The 26,464-nt window shown below is 42.4% G+C and overlaps 1 protein-coding gene across 9 annotated transcripts in view; it reads left to right on the top strand.

Moving 5' to 3' along the window:
* BEGAIN (brain enriched guanylate kinase associated) overlaps positions 1 to 26,464 on the top strand; it is a 597,092-nt gene that overhangs the window by 564,656 nt on the left and 5,972 nt on the right. For all 9 annotated transcript variants that reach the window (XM_069949877.1, XM_069949884.1, XM_069949883.1 and 6 more), the window contains one exon: positions 25,679 to 25,786. In XM_069949877.1, the coding sequence (XP_069805978.1) occupies positions 25,679 to 25,786 (108 nt within the window). The remainder of the gene's footprint in view (positions 1 to 25,678; positions 25,787 to 26,464) is intronic.

Raw genomic sequence — 26,464 nt, 5'->3', positions numbered from 1 at the left:
CCCGGCGTCTGTCACTCGCTTTTATTCCTGTTCATTCTCTTCTTTGTGTACGAGTGTAACAGACGGATTTGCCCCCAACATGGTGGACAGTGTCAGTAGGGAGCTGGAAAGCCATAGAGTCAGCTTATTGCCTTTACAGTAGTCCTCCACCTTTCATCATATTCTTTTCTTCAGATTCATGTTTGGTTTTTTTTATCACTGCCTTCCCTAGGTTTTTTATTATTTTGTCTGGATGTAAGTCAGGAGCTCTGAGGATCTGGGATGTCCCCGGGAGGAGTGTGGAGGCATGCTGGAAAGCATGGAGCATTTTCTGCTTCATTGTCCCTTTAATACAGAGGTTTATAACAGGGTGGGCGCTTCCATCGGATGGCCCAGGTTGGCCCGCCTCTCCTATGCAGAATGAGCCTATGGAGCATTCAGAAACCTTAGTGGCTGGGACCGGAGCACTTTATTCTTAGTCAGCATAGTGGTCAGGTACCACACGTGGGCAGGTCACTGGAAGGGGTACTTGCTGTCCTTGGATCAGGCAAAAGCGTTTGATCGGGTTAACCACGAGTACCTCTGGTCTGTTCTTCTGAGATATGGCCTGCCGGGGGGGTTTGTTGATTGGCTCCCGCTTGTTTCCCGCTTGTGAATGGTTGGATTGGCCGCTCTTTTGAGGTTGGGTCTGGTGTCCGTCAGGGTTGCCCTTTGAGCCCACTGTTGTACGTGTTTGCAATTGATCCATTCCTTAGGAGGATTGATTGTGGACCGTTGGCAGGGGTGAGAATGGACCCTGCGGTGCCGGATTCCACTCTGAGGGTGGTAGCGTACGCCGATGATGTCACCATATTCGTCTCCTCGCAAGAGGAGGTGCAGTGTGTGATGTCAGAGGTGGAGCGCTACTCAGAGGCATCTGGGTCCAAGATCAACCAGGATAAGTGTGAGAGTCTCTGGCTGGGAGGTGGAGATCCTGGATTTGATCTCCCGGACACCCTTCCAGAGCCCCAGGAGTCTGCAAAAGTTCTCGGCATCGAATTCGGCCAAGGGGATTACCCCAAACAAAACTGGGACAGCAGGCTTAAGATCGCCGCTCAGAGGGTGGATCAGTGGAAGGGTTGGTCTTTGACCCTCAGGGAAAGGGTTAACCTGATCAAAACTTTCCTGCTCCCTTTGTTGATATATCTGGGCAGTGTTTGCATTTTGCCAGAACCGCTCTGGACTCGGGTCTACAGTGTTTTCTTCCAACTGTTATGGGGGAATAGACTGAACCTAGTCAAGAGGGAGGTTACTTACCGTACGAGGAGACAAGGGGGGTTGTGTATGGTCAACCCCGTGGTGTTCCTGGTGAATACCTTTCTTAAGACCAACATTGCAAACCTCTGGAAAGAGAGGGCTCCTCCGTGGGTATTCTCCTGTAGGGGATGGTTTCGGCCTGCCTTCCAGGAATGGGAGACAGGAGGGCAAGTGAAGGATCTCCGCACACCACACGGGCATCTTCCGGCTTATGCTACCCTGGTTCTGAAGGTCATTCGTCGGTGGGGTTTGGGGATGTGGGAGATTAGGACTCTGTCGAGGAAATTCCTTGACAATAGGGTCCTGTCATCCCATTTCCAAAAACCGCTGGCGCTCAAGGATTGCCCAAGCCGGGATTTGGAGGTTGGTTTGGGCCTATTGAATTCCATCAGGATCCCCTTGAAGTTTTGGGACTTGGCTTGGCGTTGCTTCCATGGGAAACTGTATGTGAGGGACAATCTGAAGTGCAGGAGCTCTGAGGATCGGGGATGTCCCCGGGAGGAGTGTGGAGGCATGCTGGAAAGCATGGAGCATTTTCTGCTTCATTGTCCCTTTAATACAGAGGTTTACAACAGGGTGGGCGCTTCCATCGGGTGGCCCAGGTTGGCCCGCCTCTCCTATGCGGAATGGGCCTATGGAGCATTCAGAAACCTTGGTGGCTGGGACTGGAGCACTTTATTCTTAGTCAGTATAGTGGTCAGGTACCACACGTGGAGTGCACGGTGTTTAGTGTCGACGCAACGTAAAATCCTCCCTGTGGATGAGGTGGTTAGGGGCACACTCGGTGACCTGGTGAAGGTGCGTTCTTTGGAGTACGAGAGGCTGGGGGCTGGTAGGGCCTCTTGTCTTTGGAGGGGCTTTGCCTTTAAGGTTCCTTAGCCTGCGTCTCCTCTCCTGGTGGTGGGCTGATGCTGGCACCTTAGTCTTTTGTTTTGTGCTGTAGCTGTATAGGAATATAGGGCTTGCAGGTACTGAACTTGGGCTTTCAGGCTGTGTGTGGGGCTGAGAAGCCCCACTCTGGTTTGCTGTGTATGTTTGTGTATATTATTAGTGTGTATTTTATTAGTTTGTTTATTTGTGTATATAGTTTGCATATTTTGTCTCCACCTGGGGTTGGGGTTTAGTGTTAGGTTGGGTGGTGGGTTATATGGGGGGAGGGGGTTTCTGGGGACTTTAGTATAAACAGAAAATCCTGGGCTGGTTCATGGACATCTGTTATCATGTACTGGGGGCATGGGATGCGGGACCAGCTCAGGGCCCAAAAAAAAAATAAATTATAAAAATGTTATGGTGTTTGGTGTAGGGCTCTATGTATATATTCATTTATGTATTTATTTGTGCATTTATTTAGTTTTGTGGAACGCAACCGGACCAGGGGGTTAGTGTACAGTATAGTTATGTTAGTTATTGTTAGTTAAGTTTCATAGTGTTATTATTGTGGTATTTGTGGGAAAGTCTAGTTTGCACGTGTGGGGGATAATACAGCGGTGCGTTTGGTGAGTGTGAGGCTGGACCAGCCAGTACGCTTATGGACTTTTAATGCACTTGTGTATATTGTACAGTTATGTTATTTATATTATTGGTTTGTTATGTTTTATATTTTTAAATAAAAGATCTACAGCATGTAACTTATTACTCAAGCTCAGTACAAGATAAGTGTTATAATATATCACTAAAGAAATCTAAATTAGAAATGAGGCCTTAGCTTTATTGGTGTAATTTCGTGAACTCTCATTTCCATGTGTCAGATGTAGATATCTGTGCTCTCCCACTGAGGACACGAGGGTGAGAAAAGTGCAGAATATTGGTCAGTCACCACCCTCATAGACGTAATGTCATCAATGCTACCCAAGTTTTGGGATGGATTCATCAGGTAAAATCATCCCAGTCTACGAGGCCTTCTTAGGTGGACTGCCCCTTTAAATTAGACTAGCGTCATTAAAATAAATACCCAGAGAAGATGAAGCCTGAAGTTATCTCCCAGAAGATAAAACATACAGGATTAATTCTGTATTCTACAGGATTATTTCATTTACAGCAACGAAATAAATTACTGTCAGTGAGAGATTTCATGCTCGGCCAGGAAATGTTCTTGTCAAACGCTTTATTACAGTTACATTTGCCTCACTCTCTCTTTAGTGGAAATAAAATAGAGATGAAGATGAAGTGTCGCACCTGATGATAGGCTAACATTAACCCGACAATCCTGGCTGGAGCCCAATGCTCCTGTGCCATGTGGTGCCGGCTGGACGATTCATCTTGGTCTAGTCCAGAGTAACCAAGGGTGTAAGTTATAGGGGGTGCAGAATTAGCTGTGACACCAAGGACCTGGTGCTGTAGGGGGCCCAAAAGCTCCTCCACCATAGAGACACCAATTGCACTATTATTGGTTTTGCATGGGAGCCTAGAAGCAGCAGCCATACTGATCACAATCACATGGACTGTCATAAACTTGATTTTTGATTCCAAGTAACTTTATCAATATTGTTTATCCAACCTTCGGTTGGCAATTCCTATCAGGCCTGGACAGCCAAAGCTTTAGAGATTTGCACTGTCCATAAAGTGTATGGTTTCTTCCTATTGTCCCCTTAACCCTGACCACTTCAGTAAGGATGCATATTCATTTGACTCTGGCACCTACATTAATTTCAACTTTTTGTACACATCATCCTATGTAATTTAATCTATACATCATTTAACCACATCCCCTTCTCCACCCCAAGCTTCCTCGGTTGTTATCCATTTGTTCCAGCCCAGGTGCAAATCACAACAGTCCTACACATCCTTAATTCCCTATGGATGGTCTGGAAGATAACAGGAAATTGGTCACAACTTTTCCAAATTTGGCAAGAGATGTCCCACATGGGGCTTTCTCTTAGGGTAGATCTCCTTTCCCTTTACTGTTCTATTGGGATAAGAACTAAACAACCTTTCTGTGCACATTTCTGAAAATTCAGCCACAGAAAACTTCTCCCTTTGGATATTTCCTCCACGACTCGTAATTATTCCTGAACCTGTAAATCATTTATGTCCGCAGTGAATTATTCAGCTCAGACGACGTCCGGCTTGAACCTGAAATCCATCACGTCCTATAAAAACAGGGAGGTTCATCTCATCCAATATTCAGTGTCTCCAAAAGTAATAATCTTATGCATAATATATAACATCATTCTAGCTGCAGAATTATAAAGGCCCCGGTGTTTCTCATGCCAGAAAACGTCAGACCCCAACATGGGACAGGGGTTAAAACTTTATATGGTTCCCTCAAATAAACCTCTGCCACATCATGGTAATTGGCTGCGGATAATTATCCCGCTTAGTTCTCCCCTCCTATTCTCAATGAATGGTGTCTCCTGTATGGGGGGGGGGGGGGTGGAGCAGTCACAGTCGTTCTTTAAAGCGTAACTGTCATTTCAGGGTCATTTTTCTGAAAAAAAAATATATATATCTATAGTACAAGCAATTTTAAGAAACACTGCAATAGGTTTTATTTACCAAAAGTTTCCTTCTGTACTGAAAAAGCAGTTTTCCTAGCTCCCTTCTCACTGCAGAAAAAGCAGGATTTCTCTGTCCATTATGCTCTTTGGAGAGGGGAGGGGCTGAGAGGAGTGAGTGAGCACAGAGCAGTCCTGCACAGCACAACACTCTGCAATCTTCTCTCAGCAAGTTCCTAGATAAGCACTGACCTTTCTGACCCCTGAATCCAGTGTTTAAGGCACCCAGACAGTCTACAAACAGCTGACCTTCATGTCTCGTCTTCCAGCTCACTTATCTCCCTCGGCTCCTCCCCCCTCTATAGGAAATAATGAACACAGCAGAACCTGTCTTCACTGGCTTCTCTGCCTGATAATGAACATATAAGAAGTGAGGGGGGGGGGAGGAGGCTGGGAAATAGCTTTTTGAGTACAGGAAGGGTCTTTTTTGCCTAATAAAACCTATAATAGAGTTTCTTAAAATCGCTTATACTACTGATTTCTGCAAAAAAAAAAAAAATTTACAGTTACACTTTAAGGGTGCGTTCACACGTACAGGATCTGCAGCAGATTGCAGAACGTATCCTAAATTAGAAAATTGGAATGTGTTTAGCGCAAGTCTTGGATGATGATTTATCAGTATAAGAATATCCCTGCCTATCCTCAGGTAACATCACAGCATGGAATGTGCTGGTCTTGTGGGAGGCAGAGAGCTGTCCACTCATGATGATGTCGGTGTGAACAGGGCAGTATGTGATGGGGCATGTCATGATGTGAGGAGAACTATATTACTATATGCTCACGTCTTCCATCCTGATTCATAGCTCTGTGCATTATGATTCATGAGCACCATGTCAGGAGCTTTAGAAAAGGGGAAGCCAGAGGTAGGGGGTGGACAAATGTATATGCCGCTCAGGCTCTGTAGAAAGCTGGGTGATGGCCTCTATTTGTACAGTAATGGCAGCCGCTGGTTTGTTTCTATATTTTCTCTCATCTTCAACAATCCAAAATGTACAGCGGAATCCACCTCCATCACGCTGTAAATCCTGCTCCCCAGAGAGCCTTCGGCACGCGCCCTGACGGCTGAGAATTACACCTTTATTTCGGGCATGTTGTTCATTAAATTTAATGTAGATTTACAGGTAGAGTCGTCTGATATCTGGATCCATGTGATTCACATTTATAGCTAATGAGGGATTATAACCGCGCCGCACCGAGAGCTGATGAGAGGAAGTCAATTTCCACCATATAAAATACAAGAGTGTGTTACTGCTCCGAGCATGAATGTGAATTAATAAATAGGATTCCAGGAAAGACCATCATTTCAGCTGCACAGATTGACAGGGATTCTGGCAGCTGGAAGAGGGGATAAATCTTCAAAGTGCTAGATGATATATACAGTGGCTTAAATGTTTCCTCCATTTACATATATTCTTAAAGAGGAAATTCATGACTAGGCCTCATTAATCATTGTACTGCCCCTTTAAGGCTTAAGGCTAGGTTCACACTCTGTATCTGTGCGGCTGTATTGCGGGCGGTAAATCATCGGCCGGATTTTTCCGGTTCATGCGTACGCTGGAAAGTATACGATATACGGCTGCACAGTGCACACTATGTATGAATCTACGGCCCGATCGTAAACGTAACGGACCCGTAAAAAATGAACAAGACCATTGTTTGCGGCTGGAAATGCGGCCGTGGATTGACAGGCGGTCCGTACGGAGTACTTCAAAAATAGCCGGCAATGATGCCGAATGCCGATGCCTCTAATAGTTAATATATTAAATTAATAAAACACATTTTCTTTGTAATAAAGTCCCTTTCGTTGTTCAATAATTTACTTCTAACGAATCCATCATTGTGCAATTAAATATACTGTTAAATATATTTATAAATAAATGTATATTTATATATATATTTTTTGACAGTATATTTAATTGCACAATAATGGATTCGTTTAAATTAAATTATTGAACAACGAAACTGATTTTATTTCAAAGAAAATGTGTTTTATTTATTAAATATTAATTAGTACAGGAAGCTCCATAAGCCGTTAATTCATATGCCGGCAATAGAGCATTCTGTACTAATCATCACTTTACTTTAATTAAAACATCAAATGTTTCTTCTAATTATGTTATCACAATAGCATTATTAGAAAAAACATTTAGAATTATATGTGCGCTCAGCTGATTGGCTGATCGGCTGAGCGTACATATAATTAGCGGGTCCGCAGCACAGTGACTTCATTGTGCTGCGGACCGGCGAAGAGGACACATCGGGGTGAGTATAGAGCTCTCCCCACCCCCTCCCCTGCACTGCACCCCTCCCAGCAAGGAAGGGGGGTCACTTAACCCCTTCCTTGCAGGGATGGGTGCAGTCTGACATCAGTCTGGCCCCCAAGGGGTTAAGGGGGATGCAATACATCCTCCCTTAACCCCTTGGGGGCCAGACTGTAAGCAGCGATCTGTAAAGATGCTGCATACTGTAAGGAGCACAACACCGCTCACAATGATGGGTGTTGTGCTCCTGTTTGTGTGTTTTTTGTGTGTTTCTCCCTTTTTGTTTTTCAGATATCGGTATCCTGTGGATTACGTTGGATTCGGTGGACTACGTCGATGACCAGTGGTTGTTTGTTGTTTTTTTTTTTTTTAATAAAATGGTCAATGAGGGGTGTGGGGGTGTTTTTATTTGAATAAAAAATTTTTTTAACTTGTGTCTTGTCTTTATTTCTTTACTTTATAGACTTAGTAGTGGAAGCCGTCTAATAGACGGAATCCATTACTAAGTTGGGGCCTAGTGTTAGCCGGTATAAAATGGCTAACACTAACCCCCCATTATTACCCCAGTACCCAATGCCACCAGGGGTACTGGGAAGAGCCGGGTGCCAGTGGTCCCGGAGCGTCAAAATTGGCACTCCTGGACCGGGCGGCAGCAGGCTGGTAAGATTTAGGCTGGGGAGGGCCTAAATCAATGGCTCTTCCCACCCTGGTGTTAGCAGGCTGCTGTTGTTTGGTTTTTAACCCGGCTGGTTATATAAATAGGGGGGACCCTATGCGGGTTTTTTTAAATAAATAAATAATTTTAAAAAAAAAACCCATAGGGTCCCCCCTATTTTTATAACCAGCCGGGTTAAAAACCAAACGACAGCAGCCTGGTAACACCAGGGTGGGAAGAGCCATTGGTTTAGGCCCTCCCCAGCCTAAATCTTACCAGCCTGCTGCCGCCTGGTCCAGGAGCGCCAATTTTGACGCTCCGGGACCACTGGCACCCGGCTCTTCCCAGTACCCCTGGTGGCATTGGGTACTGGGGTAATAATGGGGGGGGTTAGTGTTAGCCATTTTATACCGGCTAACACTAGGTCCCGACTTAGTAATGGATTCCGTCTATTAGACGGCTTCCACTACTAAGTCTATAAAGTAAAGAAATAAAGACAAGACACAAGTTAAAAAAATTTTTTATTCAAATAAAAACACCCCCACACCCCTCATTGACCATTTTATTAAAAAAACAACAACAAACAACTGCTGGTCATCAACGTAGTCCACGGAATCCGACGTAATCCACAGGATACCGATATCTGAAAGACAAAAAGGGAGAAACACACAAAAAACACACAAACAGGAGCACAACACCCATCATTGTGAGCGGTGTTGTGCTCCTTACAGTATGCAGCATCTTTACAGATAGCTGCTTACAGTCTGGCCCCCAAGGGGTTAAGGGAGGATATATTGCATCCCCCTTAACCCCTTGGGGGCCAGACTGATGTCAGGGGAGAGCTCTATACTCACCCCGATGTGTCCTCTTCGCTGGTCCGCAGCACAATGAAGTCACTGTGCTGCGGACCGGCTCTTTATATGTGCGCTCAGCCGATCAGCCAATCAGCTGAGCGCACATATAATTCTAAATGTTTCTTCTAATAATGCTATTGTGATAACATAATTAGAAGAAACATTTGATGTTTTAATTACAGTAAAGTGATGATTAGTACAGAAAGCTCTATTGCCGGCAATATGAATTAACGGCTTACTGGAGCTTCCTGTACTAATTAATATTTAATTAATAAAACACATTTTCGTTGAAATAAAATCAGTTTCGTTGTTCAATAATTTAATTTAAATGAATCCATCATTGTGCAATTAAATATGCGGTCAAAAAATAAATATATAAATATACATTTATTTATATATCTATTTATTTTAACAGTATATTTAATTGCAAAATGATGGAATCGTTTAAATTTAATTATTGAACAATGAAAGGCACTTTATTACAACGAAAATGTGTTTTATTAATTCAATATATTAACCATGAGAGGCATCGGCATTACTGCAGAGGATCGCAAACCCCGGTAATAGCGATTCATGTAAACTGTTTCCCTGCTTTCCCAGATGCATCCAGAGGTGTTTGCATCACTTTCTTAAGATTTTATTTGTTATTTTTAGTTGAACCAGATTTCAAAGTAAATGACCGTATGTTTTCAGCCACATGTCTATTTTTTCCCACGGCCGTAGTTTCAGCCGCACATTTACAGCCGCATAAAAAATACAGCCGCACACATACATAGTGTGAACATAGTCTAAAGGTGTATTTTTATATGGTGACATTTACACCATATCCATGATATGCCATAAATGTGTTACAGAGACAGGTCTCATTTCTCTAGAACAAGGACCCCTGGCTCGGTCCAGTCTGCTGGGGTTGGCTAGAGGTTGGCAGCTTTACCCAGTTTCATGATTTCCTATAGACTTTAATGTAAGGTGCATAAACAGAAAATCACAGGACAGTATGGTGCAATTCATGAATGCTTAGTTATAGCTGTTAGTGGCTTCCGAAGATAGCTGTGGGTCCCAGAGGTGTAAAAACATATCAGTCATATATGCCATAAATTCCCCAGATTCAGATGGCAACTGTGCAACTCATCGCACGGGGGAATAATTCACTATAAATCAGAAACCAGTGTACCACACCTTTAAGGATTAAGAAGCCTTGCCCTATACTAAATGTTCTAAAATCCATCTAGTATAAAACAGCAACTAGAAGACAGAGAGGAGGGGTATGCAGCTGCAGCTTCACTGTGACTTTGTTGTGAGAGGGGAAGAGAAGGCGCAGATCCTACCAGATCAGAGCGCTAAACATAATAGAATTATATAAATCGGGACAAGCATTGCATTAGAAAGACCCCTCCCCGCTGAGAAGGTAATAAGGATGTGTGTTATGAAGATGTTTATGGGAATGCTGTGAACTGTGTATTAGTTTTGGATACAATTTGATTCCATCTAATGTACTTGGCTCCTATGCTGTTCTGTGGACTTGAATTTTGAGAACGAAGCACAGAGTATATGGATGGTTTCTGCTTACTGAATGTTCACAATTACGCTCTTCACATCCTAAATAAACACAGCGTCTCTTCCTGTAGAATCATCTGCAGGTAATTATTTTCCCATGAGAGAATTAGCTGCGACTTCTGTATTAAGTGCAAATTGGATTTTCCCCATTGAACAAATAATGTAGAAAATTCATCCTTTTATTTAATTTTAAGTAATTAGGTTAATGACTGTTTAAGATGATTGGAGACTTAGATCAATTGCATCAATCACATGGCAGCATCTAATATCTGTTTCCACTCAAACAATAAGCAAATGTTAAACTTTGAAGTCATATCTTCTAAGTGTGTCTGGTAACAAACATATATATGCAAGATAATAAATATAATACTGCTCCCTATATACAAGAATATAACTACTATAATACTGCCCCCTATATACAAAAATATAACTACTATAATACTGCTCCCTATATACAAGAATATAACTACTATAATACTGTTCCTATATACAAGAATATAACTACTATAACACTGCTCCTATATACAGGAATATAACTACTATAATACTGCTCCTATGTACAAGAATATAACTACTATAATACTGTTCCTATATACAAGAATATAACTAATACTGCCCCTATATACAAGAATATAACTACTATAATACAGCTCCTATATACAAGAATATAACTACTATAATACTGCCCCCTATATACAAGAATATAACTACTATAATACTAACTCCTATGTACAAAAATATATGTGGCCAGATGAGGAAAAAAACATTTAGCTTTACTAGATCAGTGGTGCAAATAATGGAAACTGCTTCTCAATGTTTCCAAATGTAAAATAATACACTCGGGGAGGAGGAATCCCCTATTATATCAGTAATTCTATGTTAGCAAAGACTTCAGAAGAGAAGGATGTAGGGGTAATGTATACTGGCAGCTGTATAATTCTCTATTGCAACCTGGTAGTCGGAAAGCAAAGTGTATGCTGGGCTGTATAGCTAGAGGTATAGTAAGAGGAGGGAGATTGTGACATCACATCTGCAATACTTTGTTCAGTTTTGAAGACCTCACCTACATAAAGATATTGATAACACTGTAGCTGCAAATTAACTCTCTGTTGTCCTGTTTTGGTGCCTCATCTCCCTCCACCTCTCCCCTCTCCATACACAATGATGAAGACTGGGGGAAAGCTTCAAACTGCTTGTTCGTGATAAAAAGGCTTTTTACGGCTAATAAACCCAATTACAAAGTTTCTTAAAATCACCTGTACTATTGATTTCTGCAAAATAAATAAATAATTAATTAAACGACAGTGACACTTTACAGGTTCTCCTAATATGCAAGAGAATAGGATTCTTGACACACCCATCTCCCCGCCCTCCAGCTGCTGATTGACAATTGACTGTCATTTATCTATCAATGCTGTATATAGGCAATCAGCAGCTGGTGGGCAGTTTTCTGGTTCTCATGAATATCCAGAACTACTGAGCACATGCACATAATGGAGAGGACTACTTACTGTTATTTAGGAGGATATTTCAGAATCGGCAGCACAGAATAATGTAAGTGATATATCATTTTGTTCAGTTTCTCTGTCACTACTTTATGCTACTATTGATTAGAAATCTTAAATATTATGTAAATAGATGTATCATACTAAAGTATGTCATTTTAAAGCTGGCTATTATCAGGACTACGCATAACAAAAGTAATGCTGTAATAGTGAAGCGATCACATAACCAGAGATCATATATTATACCAATATATAAACAATAACATTAACATAATAGCTTAGCACTGTATTTTCCGGCGTATAAGACGACTTTTTAACCCCGGAAAATCATGTCAGAAGTCGGGGGTTGTCTTATACGCCGGGTATAACCAAACAGTTAACTCACCTGGGCCCATTCCCGGCCTCTGAGCGTCGTCTTCTCCGCTCCTGTTCCTGGTGTGCGTCACACTAGCTGCGCTAGGCCGGGAACGGGCCCAGGTGAGTTAACAGTTTGTTTTTTAATTAATTTAGCTGCAGGGCTGCAGTCAGGCAGGGGTTAACATTTTCCAGCGTATAAGGCTTCATGAAAGTCAGAGGTCGTCTTATTTACCTCATAGGCAGGTACATCTTCCATGCATAGTGCATTGTATAGTGACCAGTATGGGGCTCTGTAAGTGAGCACTAAACTTCTAGATCGGCACTCCCTTACTAAGCCTATTACACAGCTGAAGAATAATGTGGCATGGCTGCATGGACATTGCTGATGATGTCCGTGCAGCCCTTGCTTTAATCAGCTGTCAGCCATACATCTCCTATTACTCAGGAGATGTGCATACATCTTCAAAGACAGTGATCAGCCAATGATTGGTTCCTCGCTCCTCTATTACACTGGGCGATATCTGTCTGATTTGATAATCACTTGTGTAATAGGGCCCTAACATTTGCATGTGTGTGTATTGTTTGTATATACATTATTATTTTTTATGGCACCTCGGCTCCTTACCTGCAGATCATCTCAAGTATAGTAGTACATTGTAACAAACATGCTCCTATGGGTGTTTCCAATAGTTGCAGTCCCACCATATCATGTATGTGACATCCGAACCTTCATTTCCAGCTATGTGATTCATTCAACAAAACTAAACTGTTTATAAAGTTTGAGTTTCTTCTCGGCCTTCTGGAATCACATGTTCAGATTTGTGAAAGTTTTTGATGCATTTTTGTTTTTAAGTCAAAGCTGAAATGTAGGAAGAACTTCTACTGCACTTTCCTGTTGGATCCACTTTTGCCTTTTAGCTTCAAAAACTGCATATGTAATTCCAGCATAAGTGTCTCCCTTTGAGCACTGATTACATGGAAGCTCCTATGTCCCCTTCTCACAACCTCACTTCTCATCATCCACTTTTAGAAGTGTTATTCCAGCTTTAAAAAAAAAAGGACTGAAGGGTCAAGGAGGCTGGACTGAGCCACATGATGCCCACATGGATTAGTGCTGGAATACTTGTTCTTTATATCTATCAATCAATGCAGGGAGAGATATGCATCCTGACACTCAACACAGCCTCTTTGACCCTTCAGTTCTGAGCATAATCTAGAGCTGACAGTTTCCCTTTAAGGGCGTCCAAACTACGAAATTGTCTAGGGCACCCATGCCCAAGGAGGTCTTCAAAAAAGCTATGGGACTCAAAGCACATTACTGTATTTTCCATGTTTTTCAAGAAAATCATGAATTTGTGCAAATTGTGGCAGTAATATGGCCGTGGTTCCATAGCTTATTGGCCATCACAGAACCCATAGAACTGCACAAACACGCTGTAGCTGCAAAGACTTTGCTGATTATGTCAAAAGTACTACAGCTACATGGTACATAGTGACAGAGGAGGTAATAGGGGAAAGCGTGGAGGGAGTTAAGAAGCGGGGAAGACCACTCTATGTGTGAGGCTTAAACAGCAGTCTGTGAGAGAAGGGGGCTATACAGAGGAGTACATGGGAGAGATGGGGCTGTCGGGAGCAGTATATGAGAGGGGGCCTTGGGGGAGCAGTATGTGGAACAGAAAGGATTGTAAGGAGCAGGATATATAGGATAAAAGGGGGCCATTAGGAACAGTACATGCAGGGGGATGCTCTAGGAGCAGTATATGTGAGGGGGTGTAAAATTATATTGGAGAAGGCCTAGGCAGCAGTATATTCTACTCACAAAAAGTTAAAGGATATTTAGCTTGGAATTTTTTGGAAAATGTAAAAAGAGTCGCTGTGTAGAGGTTTGTAACCCTGTACCCAGAACCTCAATGACCTGACGGCTGCCCATCAAGAACAGTGGGATGCCATGCTTCAGCAGACAATAAGTTGACTTGTGAACAGCATGAAATGTTGTTGTCCAGCTGTAATCGATGACAAGTTACTGAGACACCCACCACTGTTGTTGGCTTTTGTTTCAATAAATTGTTTGTGATGAGGAAATCACCAGTGCTGCTTCTCCCTAAATACTCCATGATATATCTTCACTGGAAGTTTTTACATTTTTTATAACTATACCTTACTTTTGGTGAGTGGTGTATTATCCTGCAGCTGGTAGCCATGAGTTATAAGACATATGTCTCCCCACGTCATCCTACCAGCAGGGAGTAGTTTCACCACAAGGGTTTCATAGTACAACCCAATAGTTAGATTCCAAACAGAACCTGATTCTGCTTGTTAGTCAATCACGATTCTCAAAATGACCTTGCTGATTATCTCAATCTCCATGCTCACACTTGCTGATTATCTCAATCTCCATGCTCACAGTCTGTAACCTCAACAAAATGTATTTAAGTGGTAAGAGAACAAGGAAAGGAGAATAGTGAGTGCTGCTCTGGAGTAATTCCTGTTGCTATTCTGTAAGGAGTGTTCATCTAGAATATAAATGTACCACCTATTAGCAGGCAGTGTGATGGCTCAGGGGTACGTGATCTGCCTTTCATGCTGGAGACCTGGGTTCAAATCTTCTAGAGATTAGGAATATTGGTTACATATCTCTAAATGCAGTAGATGAACAAGTCTGTTCTAATCTGTAGTGTCGTAAAGATTCCTTATACAAGAGAACTACACTTTTAAGCTCTAAGATATAAAGATCACTTAACAGAATGGTGTGTTAATATGAGTGTTCTTCTAAGTATGTCAGATCAGACCTGTTAATGTACACAGTGACCCCACCCACACCAACAGAATAGTGAGTGCAGCTACTGGAGTATATAAAACAGGATGTAATTCCTATTCATCTAGATATATAAATGTACCATTACTAGCAGCAATAGTCAGTGGCTGATATTCATCATCATAAGATACACAGCCAGCTAGGGGCAGCAGATCCCTCAGTTGTATAAGCTTTGTGTGCTATGGTCTACCCTCTCAGAGACTCTCTACTCTACCTTTATCACCAACTATTCATGGGTCCAGCGTCCAGCCACAGAGTGTATATTTACTAGTACAAGAAGCATGACCACAGTGGGGGATTGTGGATTTTATACAAGGATGTATGAGCTGCCCCACCACGGGGGCAGCTCTCTTATATAGAGTACATGTTAGTCCCTAACAAACAGGGACTTTGCACTGCTATTAGCAAGGAGCCAGCACAGGTGAGTACACCAGCCTAGCATTGGGTACTGAGCCTGGGTTTCTAACACCAGTCCCCAGTATTGGGCATCAACCAGAGAGTCCAATACATGATGCATTGGGTCCTGGACCCAGGTCTCTAAGCCAAGCCAGCAGGGACTGTATCTGGGAACCGCAACTCCCAGATACATCAGGGAGACACAGCTCCCCCAACATCCCAGCCAGCATTGGGTATTAACCCAGGTCGCTCACACCAAGCCAGTATTGAACCCAGAGAGGCCAACACCTCACCAGCACTGGGTATTGAACCTGTGACTGCAACACCACATCTGGGACTACCAGGTTCACAACCCCCTGAGCCAGCTCCTGCTCTGAGACCTCAGGGAAATAAGTCAGGGTCATGGTCAGAGTAAAAGAATTACTGAGAGACATTTCTGCAAAAGGAACAACTGGGATTAGAACACAGGAACCTTGCACTTGGTCAGGCCAGATACCTAACCCTCCAGGCCACAGCCAAATCTGACACAATAGCTAATAAGTAGCTGTCAGTAATGTTTCTCTACCGTGGGTTCACAATGTGGCAACATCTGATGTCATTATTACTAAAAGGAGCTGTCCATATTGAGCAGGGGTATGTGATCTGTGTCTCTTGCTGGAGAACTGGTGCAAATCACCTAAAGTACCTTTAATCTAAGGTGTATGGAGATAATGTATGGCATTCTAGAAAGAGTACAACTTTGAATATCAGGGACACATAAAAGTACTAGGGCTCTGTGATAGCTCAGGGGTATGTGATCTGCCTCTCATGCTGGAGACCTGGGTTCAAATATCCCTAGGTTAGTTACTTCTTATAGAGAAGAACTATGAGAGAGTTATTATAATCAGTCAAGTAACTGTTTACAACAAGTCTTTATTCTCTTCATCTTATTAAATAAAAGAGCTGCCCACAGTAGCGCAGCTCTCCTATATAGAGTACATAAAGCCCCCAACATACATACTTGCACTGCTATTAGCAAGGAGCCAGCCCAGGTGAGTTCACCAGCCTAGAACTGGGTACTGAGTCTGGGTCACTAACACCAGGCCAGCACTGAGCATCAACCTGAGAGTCCAACACATGAAGCATTGGGTACTGGACCAAAGTCTCCACACCAAGCCAGCAGTGAGTGTTGTCACAGCTCCCCAACACCTAGCCAGCATTGGGTATTAACCCAGGTCACTCACACCAAGCCAGCATTGAACCTGGGTTTGCAACATCACATCTAAGATTGCAAGGTTCTTAGCCCTCTGAGCCACCTCCTTTGGGAGGAACATCATTGGAAAGAAGTTGTTTGGAAGGAAGCCTGAGAGTAGAACCCAAGGACTTTACCCTCCAGACCACAGCTTGATCTGACCTTTCCTCTAAGCAGATGATAATATTTCTCTATAGTGAACGCCCCTGTTAGTAAACAGCATGATAGCTCAAGGGATATGTGGTCTGCTTCATGTGTTGGTGACCCAGGTTAAAAAAAAAGCTTTAAAAAATTTGGTGAAACTTCAGGAAGACCCTCATCTCACATAATGTGTAAATTCTAGGACCAAACTGGATCTAGAGGCCCAATGCAGCAATATAATGACCTTAAACAAGAACCAAGGAATAAAGCTTATCATAGTTACATCAACCTGTGGTAGGATAAGAGATTAGAACCAAGGACTCCATGTAACACACACATCACCTCTCAGGTCGTCTCCACTGCACCACCCAGACTACTGGTGTTGGTTACAATATCATTTCTGTGACAACAGTTCTTAACTAAAACATAGTGAGGAGTGTTTTTCTATAATTTCTGATTTGTCTATACATGTTAAGCTATATAAACATTGCACCTTGGTACAGAAAGACACCATCCTCATGTAAGGTATACTCTTAAAATGAAAGAAATATTACACTGTAACAAAATGGGATCTCCAACATTTAATGTTCGTACGGCTCCTGGACTCCCCAGGTTGTGTGCAGTATTACAGTTCAGTTCCATTCACTTCAATGGAACAGAGCTGCAAAATTGAAGCCAAACTGAGGATAAGTGTTGCTGTTTCTGGAAGAAAGCAGCCATGTTTTCCTATACCTGGAAACCCCTTAAACCATTATGAACCATAATTTGTCCTTCATCATCAATATGACAACTGCAGGACTTCAGCTTCGGTGGGGCTATGTTTCCACTACTGGAATATGGCATCATTTAGCAGGAAAAGGTGGCAACCTAGTAATAATTACAGCCACCAATAATGATCATGATGATTACTTATCCAGTGCTACAAAAATATGGCCACTTTCTTCTATAGACAGCATGACTCTTGTCTCCAGTTCAGGTGAGGTTTGCAATTAAGCTCCCTTCACTTCAATGGACATGAGTTACAAAACCCCACCCAAAGTGGAGACAAGAGAGGGGCTGTCTCTGGAAGAAAGTGGCCATTTTTGTGTAGCGCTGGGTAACCCCTTTAAGAGATGACTGCCTTTTCCCACTATGACCCTGTAATGGGAACATAGCCTGAAGGTGTTTTCCAAATAAAATAATTGGCAGTATAATATAATGTTATTGCCTCGCTCCCGTGTACACCTGCTTACAACTTTCACCTTCCAGGCTCCTCTTCTTCAGCCTTGTCTCATTCCAGTGTCTATATAGGAGATAACTATGGATGGAAGGGAGGAGTCACATGGGGGCAGCGGATGCAGATGATTGGCTGATTTGTGATGGAAAATAATTATTTTATTGGAGGAAAGAGAATCAGTTCTGTAGACGGATAATTCTTCCAGGGAAGACATTAAAAGGAGAGTTACGATCTGACCGAGAGACATGTGATCATGTGCAAAAATGCAGTGAATATACAAAAAAATATATGCATATATATTCATACAGAATTAGAAGTAATAGGCAGCATGTGCTAGCAATTGTTACTGATAAGAGGTGAGAGGTCATGGGAGTCAATGAGGCGTATGGTCTTTTTTCTGGTGTATTATTTTGTCTTTTACTCACTTTATAAGCTTAAAGGGGTATTCCACTAAAAAAATTCTTTGCAATATTTAATAGTACCTAAAAAGTTAAATATACACTCACCGGCCACTTTATTAGGTACACCTGTCCAACTGCACGTTACCACTTAATTTCTAATCAGCCAATCACATGGCGGCAACTCAGTGCATTTAGGCATGTAGACATGGTCAAGACAATCTCCTGCAGTTCAAACCGAGCATCAGTATGGGGAAGAAAGGTGATTTGAGTGCCTTTGAACGTGGCATGGTTGTTGGTGCCAGAAGGGCTGGTCTGAGTATTTCAGAAACTGCTGATCTACTGGGATTTTCACGCACAACCATCTCTAGGGTTTACAGAGAATGGTCCGAAAAAGAAAAAACATCCAGTTAGCGGCAGTTCTGTGGCCTGGAAATGCCTTGTTGATGCCAGAGGTCAGAGGAGAATGGGCAGACTGGTTCGAGCTGATAGAAAGGCAACAGTGACTCAAATAGCCAACCGTTACAACCAAGGTAGGCAGAAGAGCATCTCTGAACGCACAGTACGTCGAATGTGGATGTGCAGCCGACAAATCTGCGGGAACTGTGTGATACCATCATGTCAATATGAACCAAAATCTCTGAGGAAGCTTCCAGCACCTTGTTGAATCTATGCCACGAAGAATTGAGGCAGTTCTGAAGTAAAAAGGGGGTCCAACCCGTTACTAGCATGGTGTACCTAATAAAGTGGCCGGTGAGTGTATATGCAATTGGATGTTATTACGGCCTCTGCACCATTTTTGATCTTTTTTAGGTGTCTCACCTAATTCTTTGGACAGACAGCGGAATCTGCCCGTGCATTGAATGGAGTCTATTTAACGGGCAGAGTTGTGCGGAATCCGCTGGAACTTTTCTGCGTGGATTCCTCAGTGTAACCCACACATTTGTACCCCACCACCACAGGGGTATTGGGAATAGCTGGGTACCAGCAGTCCTGGAATGGCAAAAAATAGCACTGCTTGTCTGGACCATTTTATTAAAAAATGATTTGCTGGTCATCAATGTTGACCCCAGAATACTGGTATCTGAAAAACAAAAATGTTAGTACATGGAGGGCACACTTCCCTGCTGCACTAGGCACTGTGCTTACCACATGGGGTTGTGAACTGAAAGTAGGACCCGGACAGCTGAAAGGCTGTATTCCTCTAGCAGCCATGGGATGCAGTCAGCCTGGCTCCAGGTGACTGTGACACCTACCAGGACCTTTGGTGTTTACTCTGGATATAAGTAACATTGCAGCTTTGGATGTGGCCAAGATATGAGTGAACAGCAGTACAAACAGATAATATTCTTTTAAACTCATCATTAGTAGATTTAGGCACATGAGCCCCCGCAAGGCACTGCTCTGTGGTATCAACAAACCATTAGACTTTCCATTCATGGCCAAAGCCAAAGTTCATTTTGTGCCATTATATTAGAGTCCCCTTTTAAATGTTTGACTTTGCTTGATGTCTACGGTACTTTTGTATTCTGGTTACTTCCTGTACTGATAATGCATGCCTCCCATTATCCACAGCACATGGCTACTGCTCCAGAGCTTGCTGTTTTGCTATACATCTTTAATGACAAGTTATAAGTAAGGGAAGATTGAAAATGATCGGCGAAAGATGAGCAGAGAGTGGATAAAGACCATTATTATTCTGCTCTACTAGATCCGTTGCCTGTAGCAGCCATGATATATGATATACTGAGTGCCAGGGCTGGAGCGCAATATTTTGCCTCTCAGAAAACCTCATTTACTACAGATTCTCCATGTCTCTATCATTACTCCACACAGTAACAAGGCTTCAGCTGTACAGTAAATTATAGGCTGAGACCTACTTCACTGATCGTGTCATCGGCTGATCGTTTATTTAGGGTCCTATTCACAGGCCGAGCAGGGCCCAATCAACGATGTAAACGAGCGCCAATCTGTTAGATCGGCGCTCGTTTAATGGGCCTATTACATGGCCCGATGATCGTTGAGCGAGGGCTGCAGGGACATCGTTACCGATGTCCTTGCAGCCCTTGCACCATACATTACCTTGCAGGACTTTTCCTCCGGTCCGTCTTCCTCCCCGGGTCCCGCGCGCTCTACCTTCAGAATGGCCTGTCAGCTGACAGGCCACTCAGCCAATCGCAGGTCGCGGCAGTCCTGGCCTGTGATTGGCTGAGCGTTCTGACAGCTGACAGGCCATTCTGAAGGTAGAGCGCGCGGGACCCGGGAGGAAGACGGACCGGAGGAGAAGTCCTGCCAGGTAATGTATTCTGTGCTTCTCAAATCGTCGTAGCGATGTGCGGTGGGGGACCGATGATTTTAGGTCTGGCCCTAAATAAACGATCAGCCAATGACACGATCTTCGGCTGATCATTTTCTCTATTCCACCGAGCAATAATCGGGCGAATCGTGTCGATTTGGTCGATTATCGCTCCCGTGGAATAGGGCCCATAGACAGTTGCAATATTCCCCTAAAAACTGTGAGCCAGAGTCTAGCCCATACTCAATGCAGCTCCCAGAGATCGCCCCTATACACTGGACTCCAAAGACCCGGGCCACAGACTGCCCACGTGCACATCACTACAGCTAGAGATTGGACCAGTGGTTCCTAAATAAATTGCCCCTATACAATACACCAGAGCCAAAGACTGCCCTATACATATAGTCCTGGCCAGAGATTGCTTCTATACATGGCAGCTCAGACATATACAGTAGCCTGGCCAAGAGAATTCCCCCATATATACTGCCCTGGCCAGAGACTAATGGTGTGTTTACACAAGCAGATATATCTGACAGATTTTGGAAGCCAAAGCCATGAATGGTAGTGTATCTCTGTCGTAAAGGGATGTAGACTGTACTCTGCCTCGCCTGCTGCATGTGGCATCTCCCCGAGCCTCGCTGGCACCTGACATATAATGGGATTGCTATGTATGCAGTTGTATGCCATACTGGCTTGGGCCTCCGCACATACTGTCTGAACACGGGCTCAGTCCACAAATCTCTCCTGTCCTCCCAGCAGTGCCAGGCACCTCTCTAATGGAAAGAAAGACAAAATGTTATACCTGCAGCTCCAAAACGGTTTTGGCCGTAACTTTGGACGGTGCCGTATTTTGTAGTAGATGGAAGGGTGGAGGCGGCCGAAGCTTTATTGTTTGTTCCTGAACCCCTGACTAATGATTAATCGGTATAATCCGTCTCCTGTGTTGTTGCTAGGCAACCCGGAGCCTCAGATGATATATATTTAACTCTGTGTAGCTATAGCGTACTCCTCTCCTTTGTATTATTGTGTGGGGTTATTAACGTGTCAAGAAGCTTTTTTTCTCTCATAGACAAATATTCTCAAAATTCCTGCAAGACTACAATAAATCTAGGTCCTTCCCTCCTCGGGCTGATTCATGGAGCAGGTCCGTGGTTTGCAAGGAGAATCCATGACATCTACCTACTCAGAAATAGAAGGAATAAGTGTAGAGATTTTTCCATCGGAGGTTCAAGGAGAAATTGCTCCTAGGGGCCACTGTTTTTCTTACTTAACCAGAAGGATGTGATTTCTAGTAAATGCCCCATTACTACTAGACACCGCAGTTGTGCTGATTTGTGATACTGTACTGAGCTTTGTGGCTTTATTGATGCCACCTAATAGATTGTAGCCTGGTCCTGGCCCATTGGCTTTAATAAGCACTGGCATCTTACACAAGAGGTGTTTGCAGTTAAAGGAGATCTAAGACACTAATAAAGATGCAAATCCCTGCAACATTCATCACGACTATGGATCCTTCCAACCTCTTGTTTCGACTATATGGCTATGTTCACACCTTGTTCTAAATGAAGTTTTGTTTTTTTTATTGGATGGCAGTCAGATAGCAGCAAATATTTAAAAACAACAGCCATTGTTTTTGTAGCCGTTATCTGCCGTTAAATGAAGGCCGTATAAAAATGTCCGTCATGACCACAGCAAAAATGAAGCCTGAATAGAAGGATGTAGTGTTACTTCCCTCATGTATGCCAGATGATCAACTATAAAACAAGAGGGTGCCATAGTAAAGATACACAATACACTACACAACCATTATGTCAGGTTTTGCACCTCTAAATAGAAGGGTGTGGTGGTCTACGATTCTACAATGCAGATTATCCTAATAACTGAAGGAAAAAAAAAAAGGTCTAAATGCCCCATGGCTTGTCTCTATGTTAGGGTCCATTTACACAGAAAGATTATCTGACAGATTATCTGCCAAAGATTTGAAGCCAAAGCCAGAAACAGACTACAAACAGAGATCAGGTCAAAAAAGGAAATCCTGAAATTTCTCCTCTTATCAAATTCATTCCTGGTCTTGGCTTCAAATCTTTGGCAGATAATCAGTCAGATAATATTTCTGTCTAAATGGGCCCTAACTTACCACTGTTTGTACTATAGATTGTAAGCCCTCGCGGACAGGGTCCTCTTCCCCATGTACCAGTCTGCCATTTGCCTTCATGTAATGTGTTTTGATCTTGTGTTGTTTCTGCTTGGTACGCCCATCTATTGTATAGCGCTCTGGAATTAAGGGCGCTCTATAAATAAATAATAATAATAATACTAAGCATCGTGCAATAAGCGAAGCCTATGAACAAAGTGAATAGGATCATGTGGCAGACAGCTCCTGGTCTCCTTTATGTCGGCATCCTCAGGTTGGCCTTTTACTCTTTGATGAAGATGAAAGCACAAAATGTGAATGTTCTTATCTCATCCTCAATAAGTAATTTACAAATATTGTAGGAATAACATAACATTTGCTATTACAGGGATGGAAGCTTGATACAACATTGACTAGTTAAGTGGCACCTGTGGTGGTGGGCAGCCATAACTACTTCTCTTAAAACTTCTCCAGGTTTGATGTCCTTTGGATATAACACGACTGTAGTCTACTTTATTTTATAGGAGTGGAAAAGATATGCATTGAACTAGGATCTATTCCTCAAGAGCTAAATAGGAATATATAAGTTTTTCTAAGCAATGGATAACCCCTTTATGTCCTGAAATACAAAAATGTTAAAAGGAACAAATACCTAAAATTGTATCTTCATCTCTTTCTGTATCCTCCTATCAGCTTTTCCAATGTCTCAGATAAGGATCCTGCAGAATTGTCTACATAAATTCTACAAGTGCACTGGCTGTAGGGGGCGCCATTTGCTATTATATCTCTTACATGTTTTTACATATAAAAATTAAGCTATTTATCTTGTTTTTGCCAAAAATTTGCTCTTTTTTTAAATAAATGTCTTAGCATCTTGTTATAAGGAATTTCAGTTTAAGGTAAAGGGATTTTCAAGGCAAAATGTATTCACCTATCATTAAGAAAGGTCATCAGTATCACATATGTGAGGGTCTGACATCCAGCACCTCCTGTGATTAGCTTGTTGCCAGAGTTGCGCTTTTGATATACACTGTGAAACAGAGCAGGAAGCAGACAGCACCGTCCTCTGTGTAGTGGCCAAGATTGGTTACTACAGTTTAATTCCCATTAAAGTAAATGGAAGTGGTGGTGAAATAAGTGGCAAACATCAGTGTGGCTGATCTGATATTGATGACCTTTTGTAAATACATTTTGCATGGAAAAACCTTTTAACGCCTCCAAGCCAGACCCCATGTGTTTTCATGATGGACAGTGTGTAATGAAGAAATGAAGAATTATAGAAATGAAGAAACCTCTACTACACAGAGCATTTCTGTAAATGAACACTATTATTTAAAGGGGGCTTTTGTGAAATATCAAAATATGAATAACTGTAGCCTGATCAATTTTTAATTTTAGTAAGTGAAGTTTTCCAGGATTAAAAACCCATGGAACACATCTTTCCTGAAATAGCGTCACACCAGTACATAGGTTGTCTATGGTTTTGCAAATCAGCTCCAGTGACTGTGGTTGACCTGCAGTACCCCATACAACCTGTAGCTAGTATGGCACTGCTTTTGGAAGACTGCAGCAATGATATTAATGTAGTCCAATACATCCCCTTTATATCTATATACCCTCTATTTAATAAATACATAGAAAACAGGAGCTACAAGAGGATTATCTTTCTGAGAGCCAAGTGATAGCAAGAGGCGGCTGCATTTTACACCACATAAACAGTGTTCTGTACGTCACACACTAACAGCCTAAGAATAGAGCATTGATGTTACATAATCCTGTAAAACTTCTTTATGCATATATTCACACTATTTAAAATGGAGTCTAAAAACAGCATGTATTTTCCAGGTGTTTTAGACGCTGCATGGCACATACACATATATATATATATATATATATATATATATATATATATATATATTTTTTTTTTTTTTATTTTTTTTTTTTATTATTATTATTTTTTTAAAAAAAAACAAACATAGAATAAGAGATGCGACTTGAAACTAGCGCCGCATGTGGACAATTTTTTCTATTTTCAGGCAAAAGTTTTAAAGGGGTTTTATAGCCTTAGACCCTCTTCAAATGGCCGGAGGTTTCAGGAAAACATCAGTGTTTCCTGATCCTATGGCGCAATGCTGGGAGGAGGGGGTTGAGCGTCCTCTTCTAGCCAGGGGCATAATGCCGCCTCCAGACAGAAGAGCGATTGACAGGGACAGGAGCCAATGTCAAACACAGCACCACACAAGGTTAAAGAACCAGCATCAGCACCCGGCAGCACTTGCATTCGCAATTCTGGATGCCTACATAGGGTTCTATTGGGAATCCGTGATGTTATTCCAGACAATGTCCTATAATTTTCGGGACTATTTTCTGGCATGGAAAAATCCAGAAGGGTGTCTGTGCCCAGTAGAACCCTATGGGTCAGAAAATCTATCTGGATTTACTGATAAGAAACACAGATAGATTTTCCTAAAGTATAAATAGGGCCTTAAAAATGTTCCCGCTTTCCTCCAGAAACAGCACCACTCTTGTCCTCAGTTTGGGTGTGGAGTTTTGCAGCTGTTTCAGTTAAAGTGAACAGAGCTGAATTGTAATACCAAACACAACCGGGTGACAGGGGTGGCGTTGTTTTTTTAAGAAAGTAGCTGTTTTTTGTTTAGTTTTTTTTTTTTTTTTGTTATCCTGGATGATCCCTTTAAATAAAAATTCATGTACTATAGTTTAATAAAAAGTAAAAAATATAAAACCTGAATTGAAGTGTGTCCATAGTTGAAAAATGTATGTGGCTTTTTAGGGTGTGTTTTCTCTGTTACCTCCTTTTTGTTTGCTTTTCCAATGTCTCAGATAAGGATCCTGCAGAATTGTCTACATAAATTCTACAAGTGCACTGGCTGTAGGGGGCGCCATTTTCTATTATATCTTACATATACAATATCTCTTTACATATAAAAATTAAGCTATTTAAGCTATTTTTGTTTGCTGACTGTTGTACAGCCATTTAGAGTTTGTTTCCCCTGAAGAAGCAGCGTAGTATTAATACCTAGTATTAATATCTTGTATTACTTCTTAATGAAATCAAAAACCATGTATTTACAGGGACAGCATTACGAAGAGGAAAAGAGAGCGCTGGGTCATGAGGTGATAGCGCTGAATAACCATTTGCTGGAGGCCAAGGTGACAATTGACAAACTATCAGAAGATAACGTAAGTACTCGGCTGGCTGTATCTATACCTCACTAGTCGCTGATCAGCCGGGCATCTAAGCTCTCACCTGGTGCCAACACTGAACACTCAGCACAACTGCCAGCCAGTGTACAATATGGTTCTGTAACGGGTGCCAATGCTTGTAATGGTGCCAAATCTAATACCAAGTTTCATAAGTTGTTCCCAGGACAACCAGCATGTAGAGCCTACTCCTATATAAGTAGTGTGTAGCTGGCCATACACATCAGACCAGACGGATTCAGACCATCCTATGTGTACGGGGTATTCCAACCCTCCCTTGATTGGGAAAAGAAACAGTCAGGCATGTTGAATTTTTATTGCCTAGTTCATTTGTTCTTGGGGAGATACGCCACCATAGCCCTCACCAACACTTATCTCCATAGCCCTTCCTAATACACCTAAAACTATTTGTTCAATGCTACCAATGTTGTACTCTCTGCAGAGGGGTCATATTAGACCACTGTCCAAATCCAATGTCTGGGCACTCCAGGATTTTGTTACCTTACATCACTATTCCCCAACCTGTGGCCCACCGCCTGCTGCAGAACTACTACTCACACAATGCCTTTAGCTGTCAGGGTATGATGGGGGATGCTACAACAGCTAGAGAGCCACAGGTAGGAGATTTCAGCAATACAAACCTCTTGTCCGAAGATA

Source organism: Dendropsophus ebraccatus, chromosome 13, assembly GCF_027789765.1.
Source record: "Dendropsophus ebraccatus isolate aDenEbr1 chromosome 13, aDenEbr1.pat, whole genome shotgun sequence".
NCBI classification, from domain to species: Eukaryota; Metazoa; Chordata; class Amphibia; order Anura; family Hylidae; genus Dendropsophus; species Dendropsophus ebraccatus.
The sequence above is the reverse complement of the archived record's forward strand: the minus strand, read 5'-3'. Positions and strand labels throughout refer to the sequence as shown.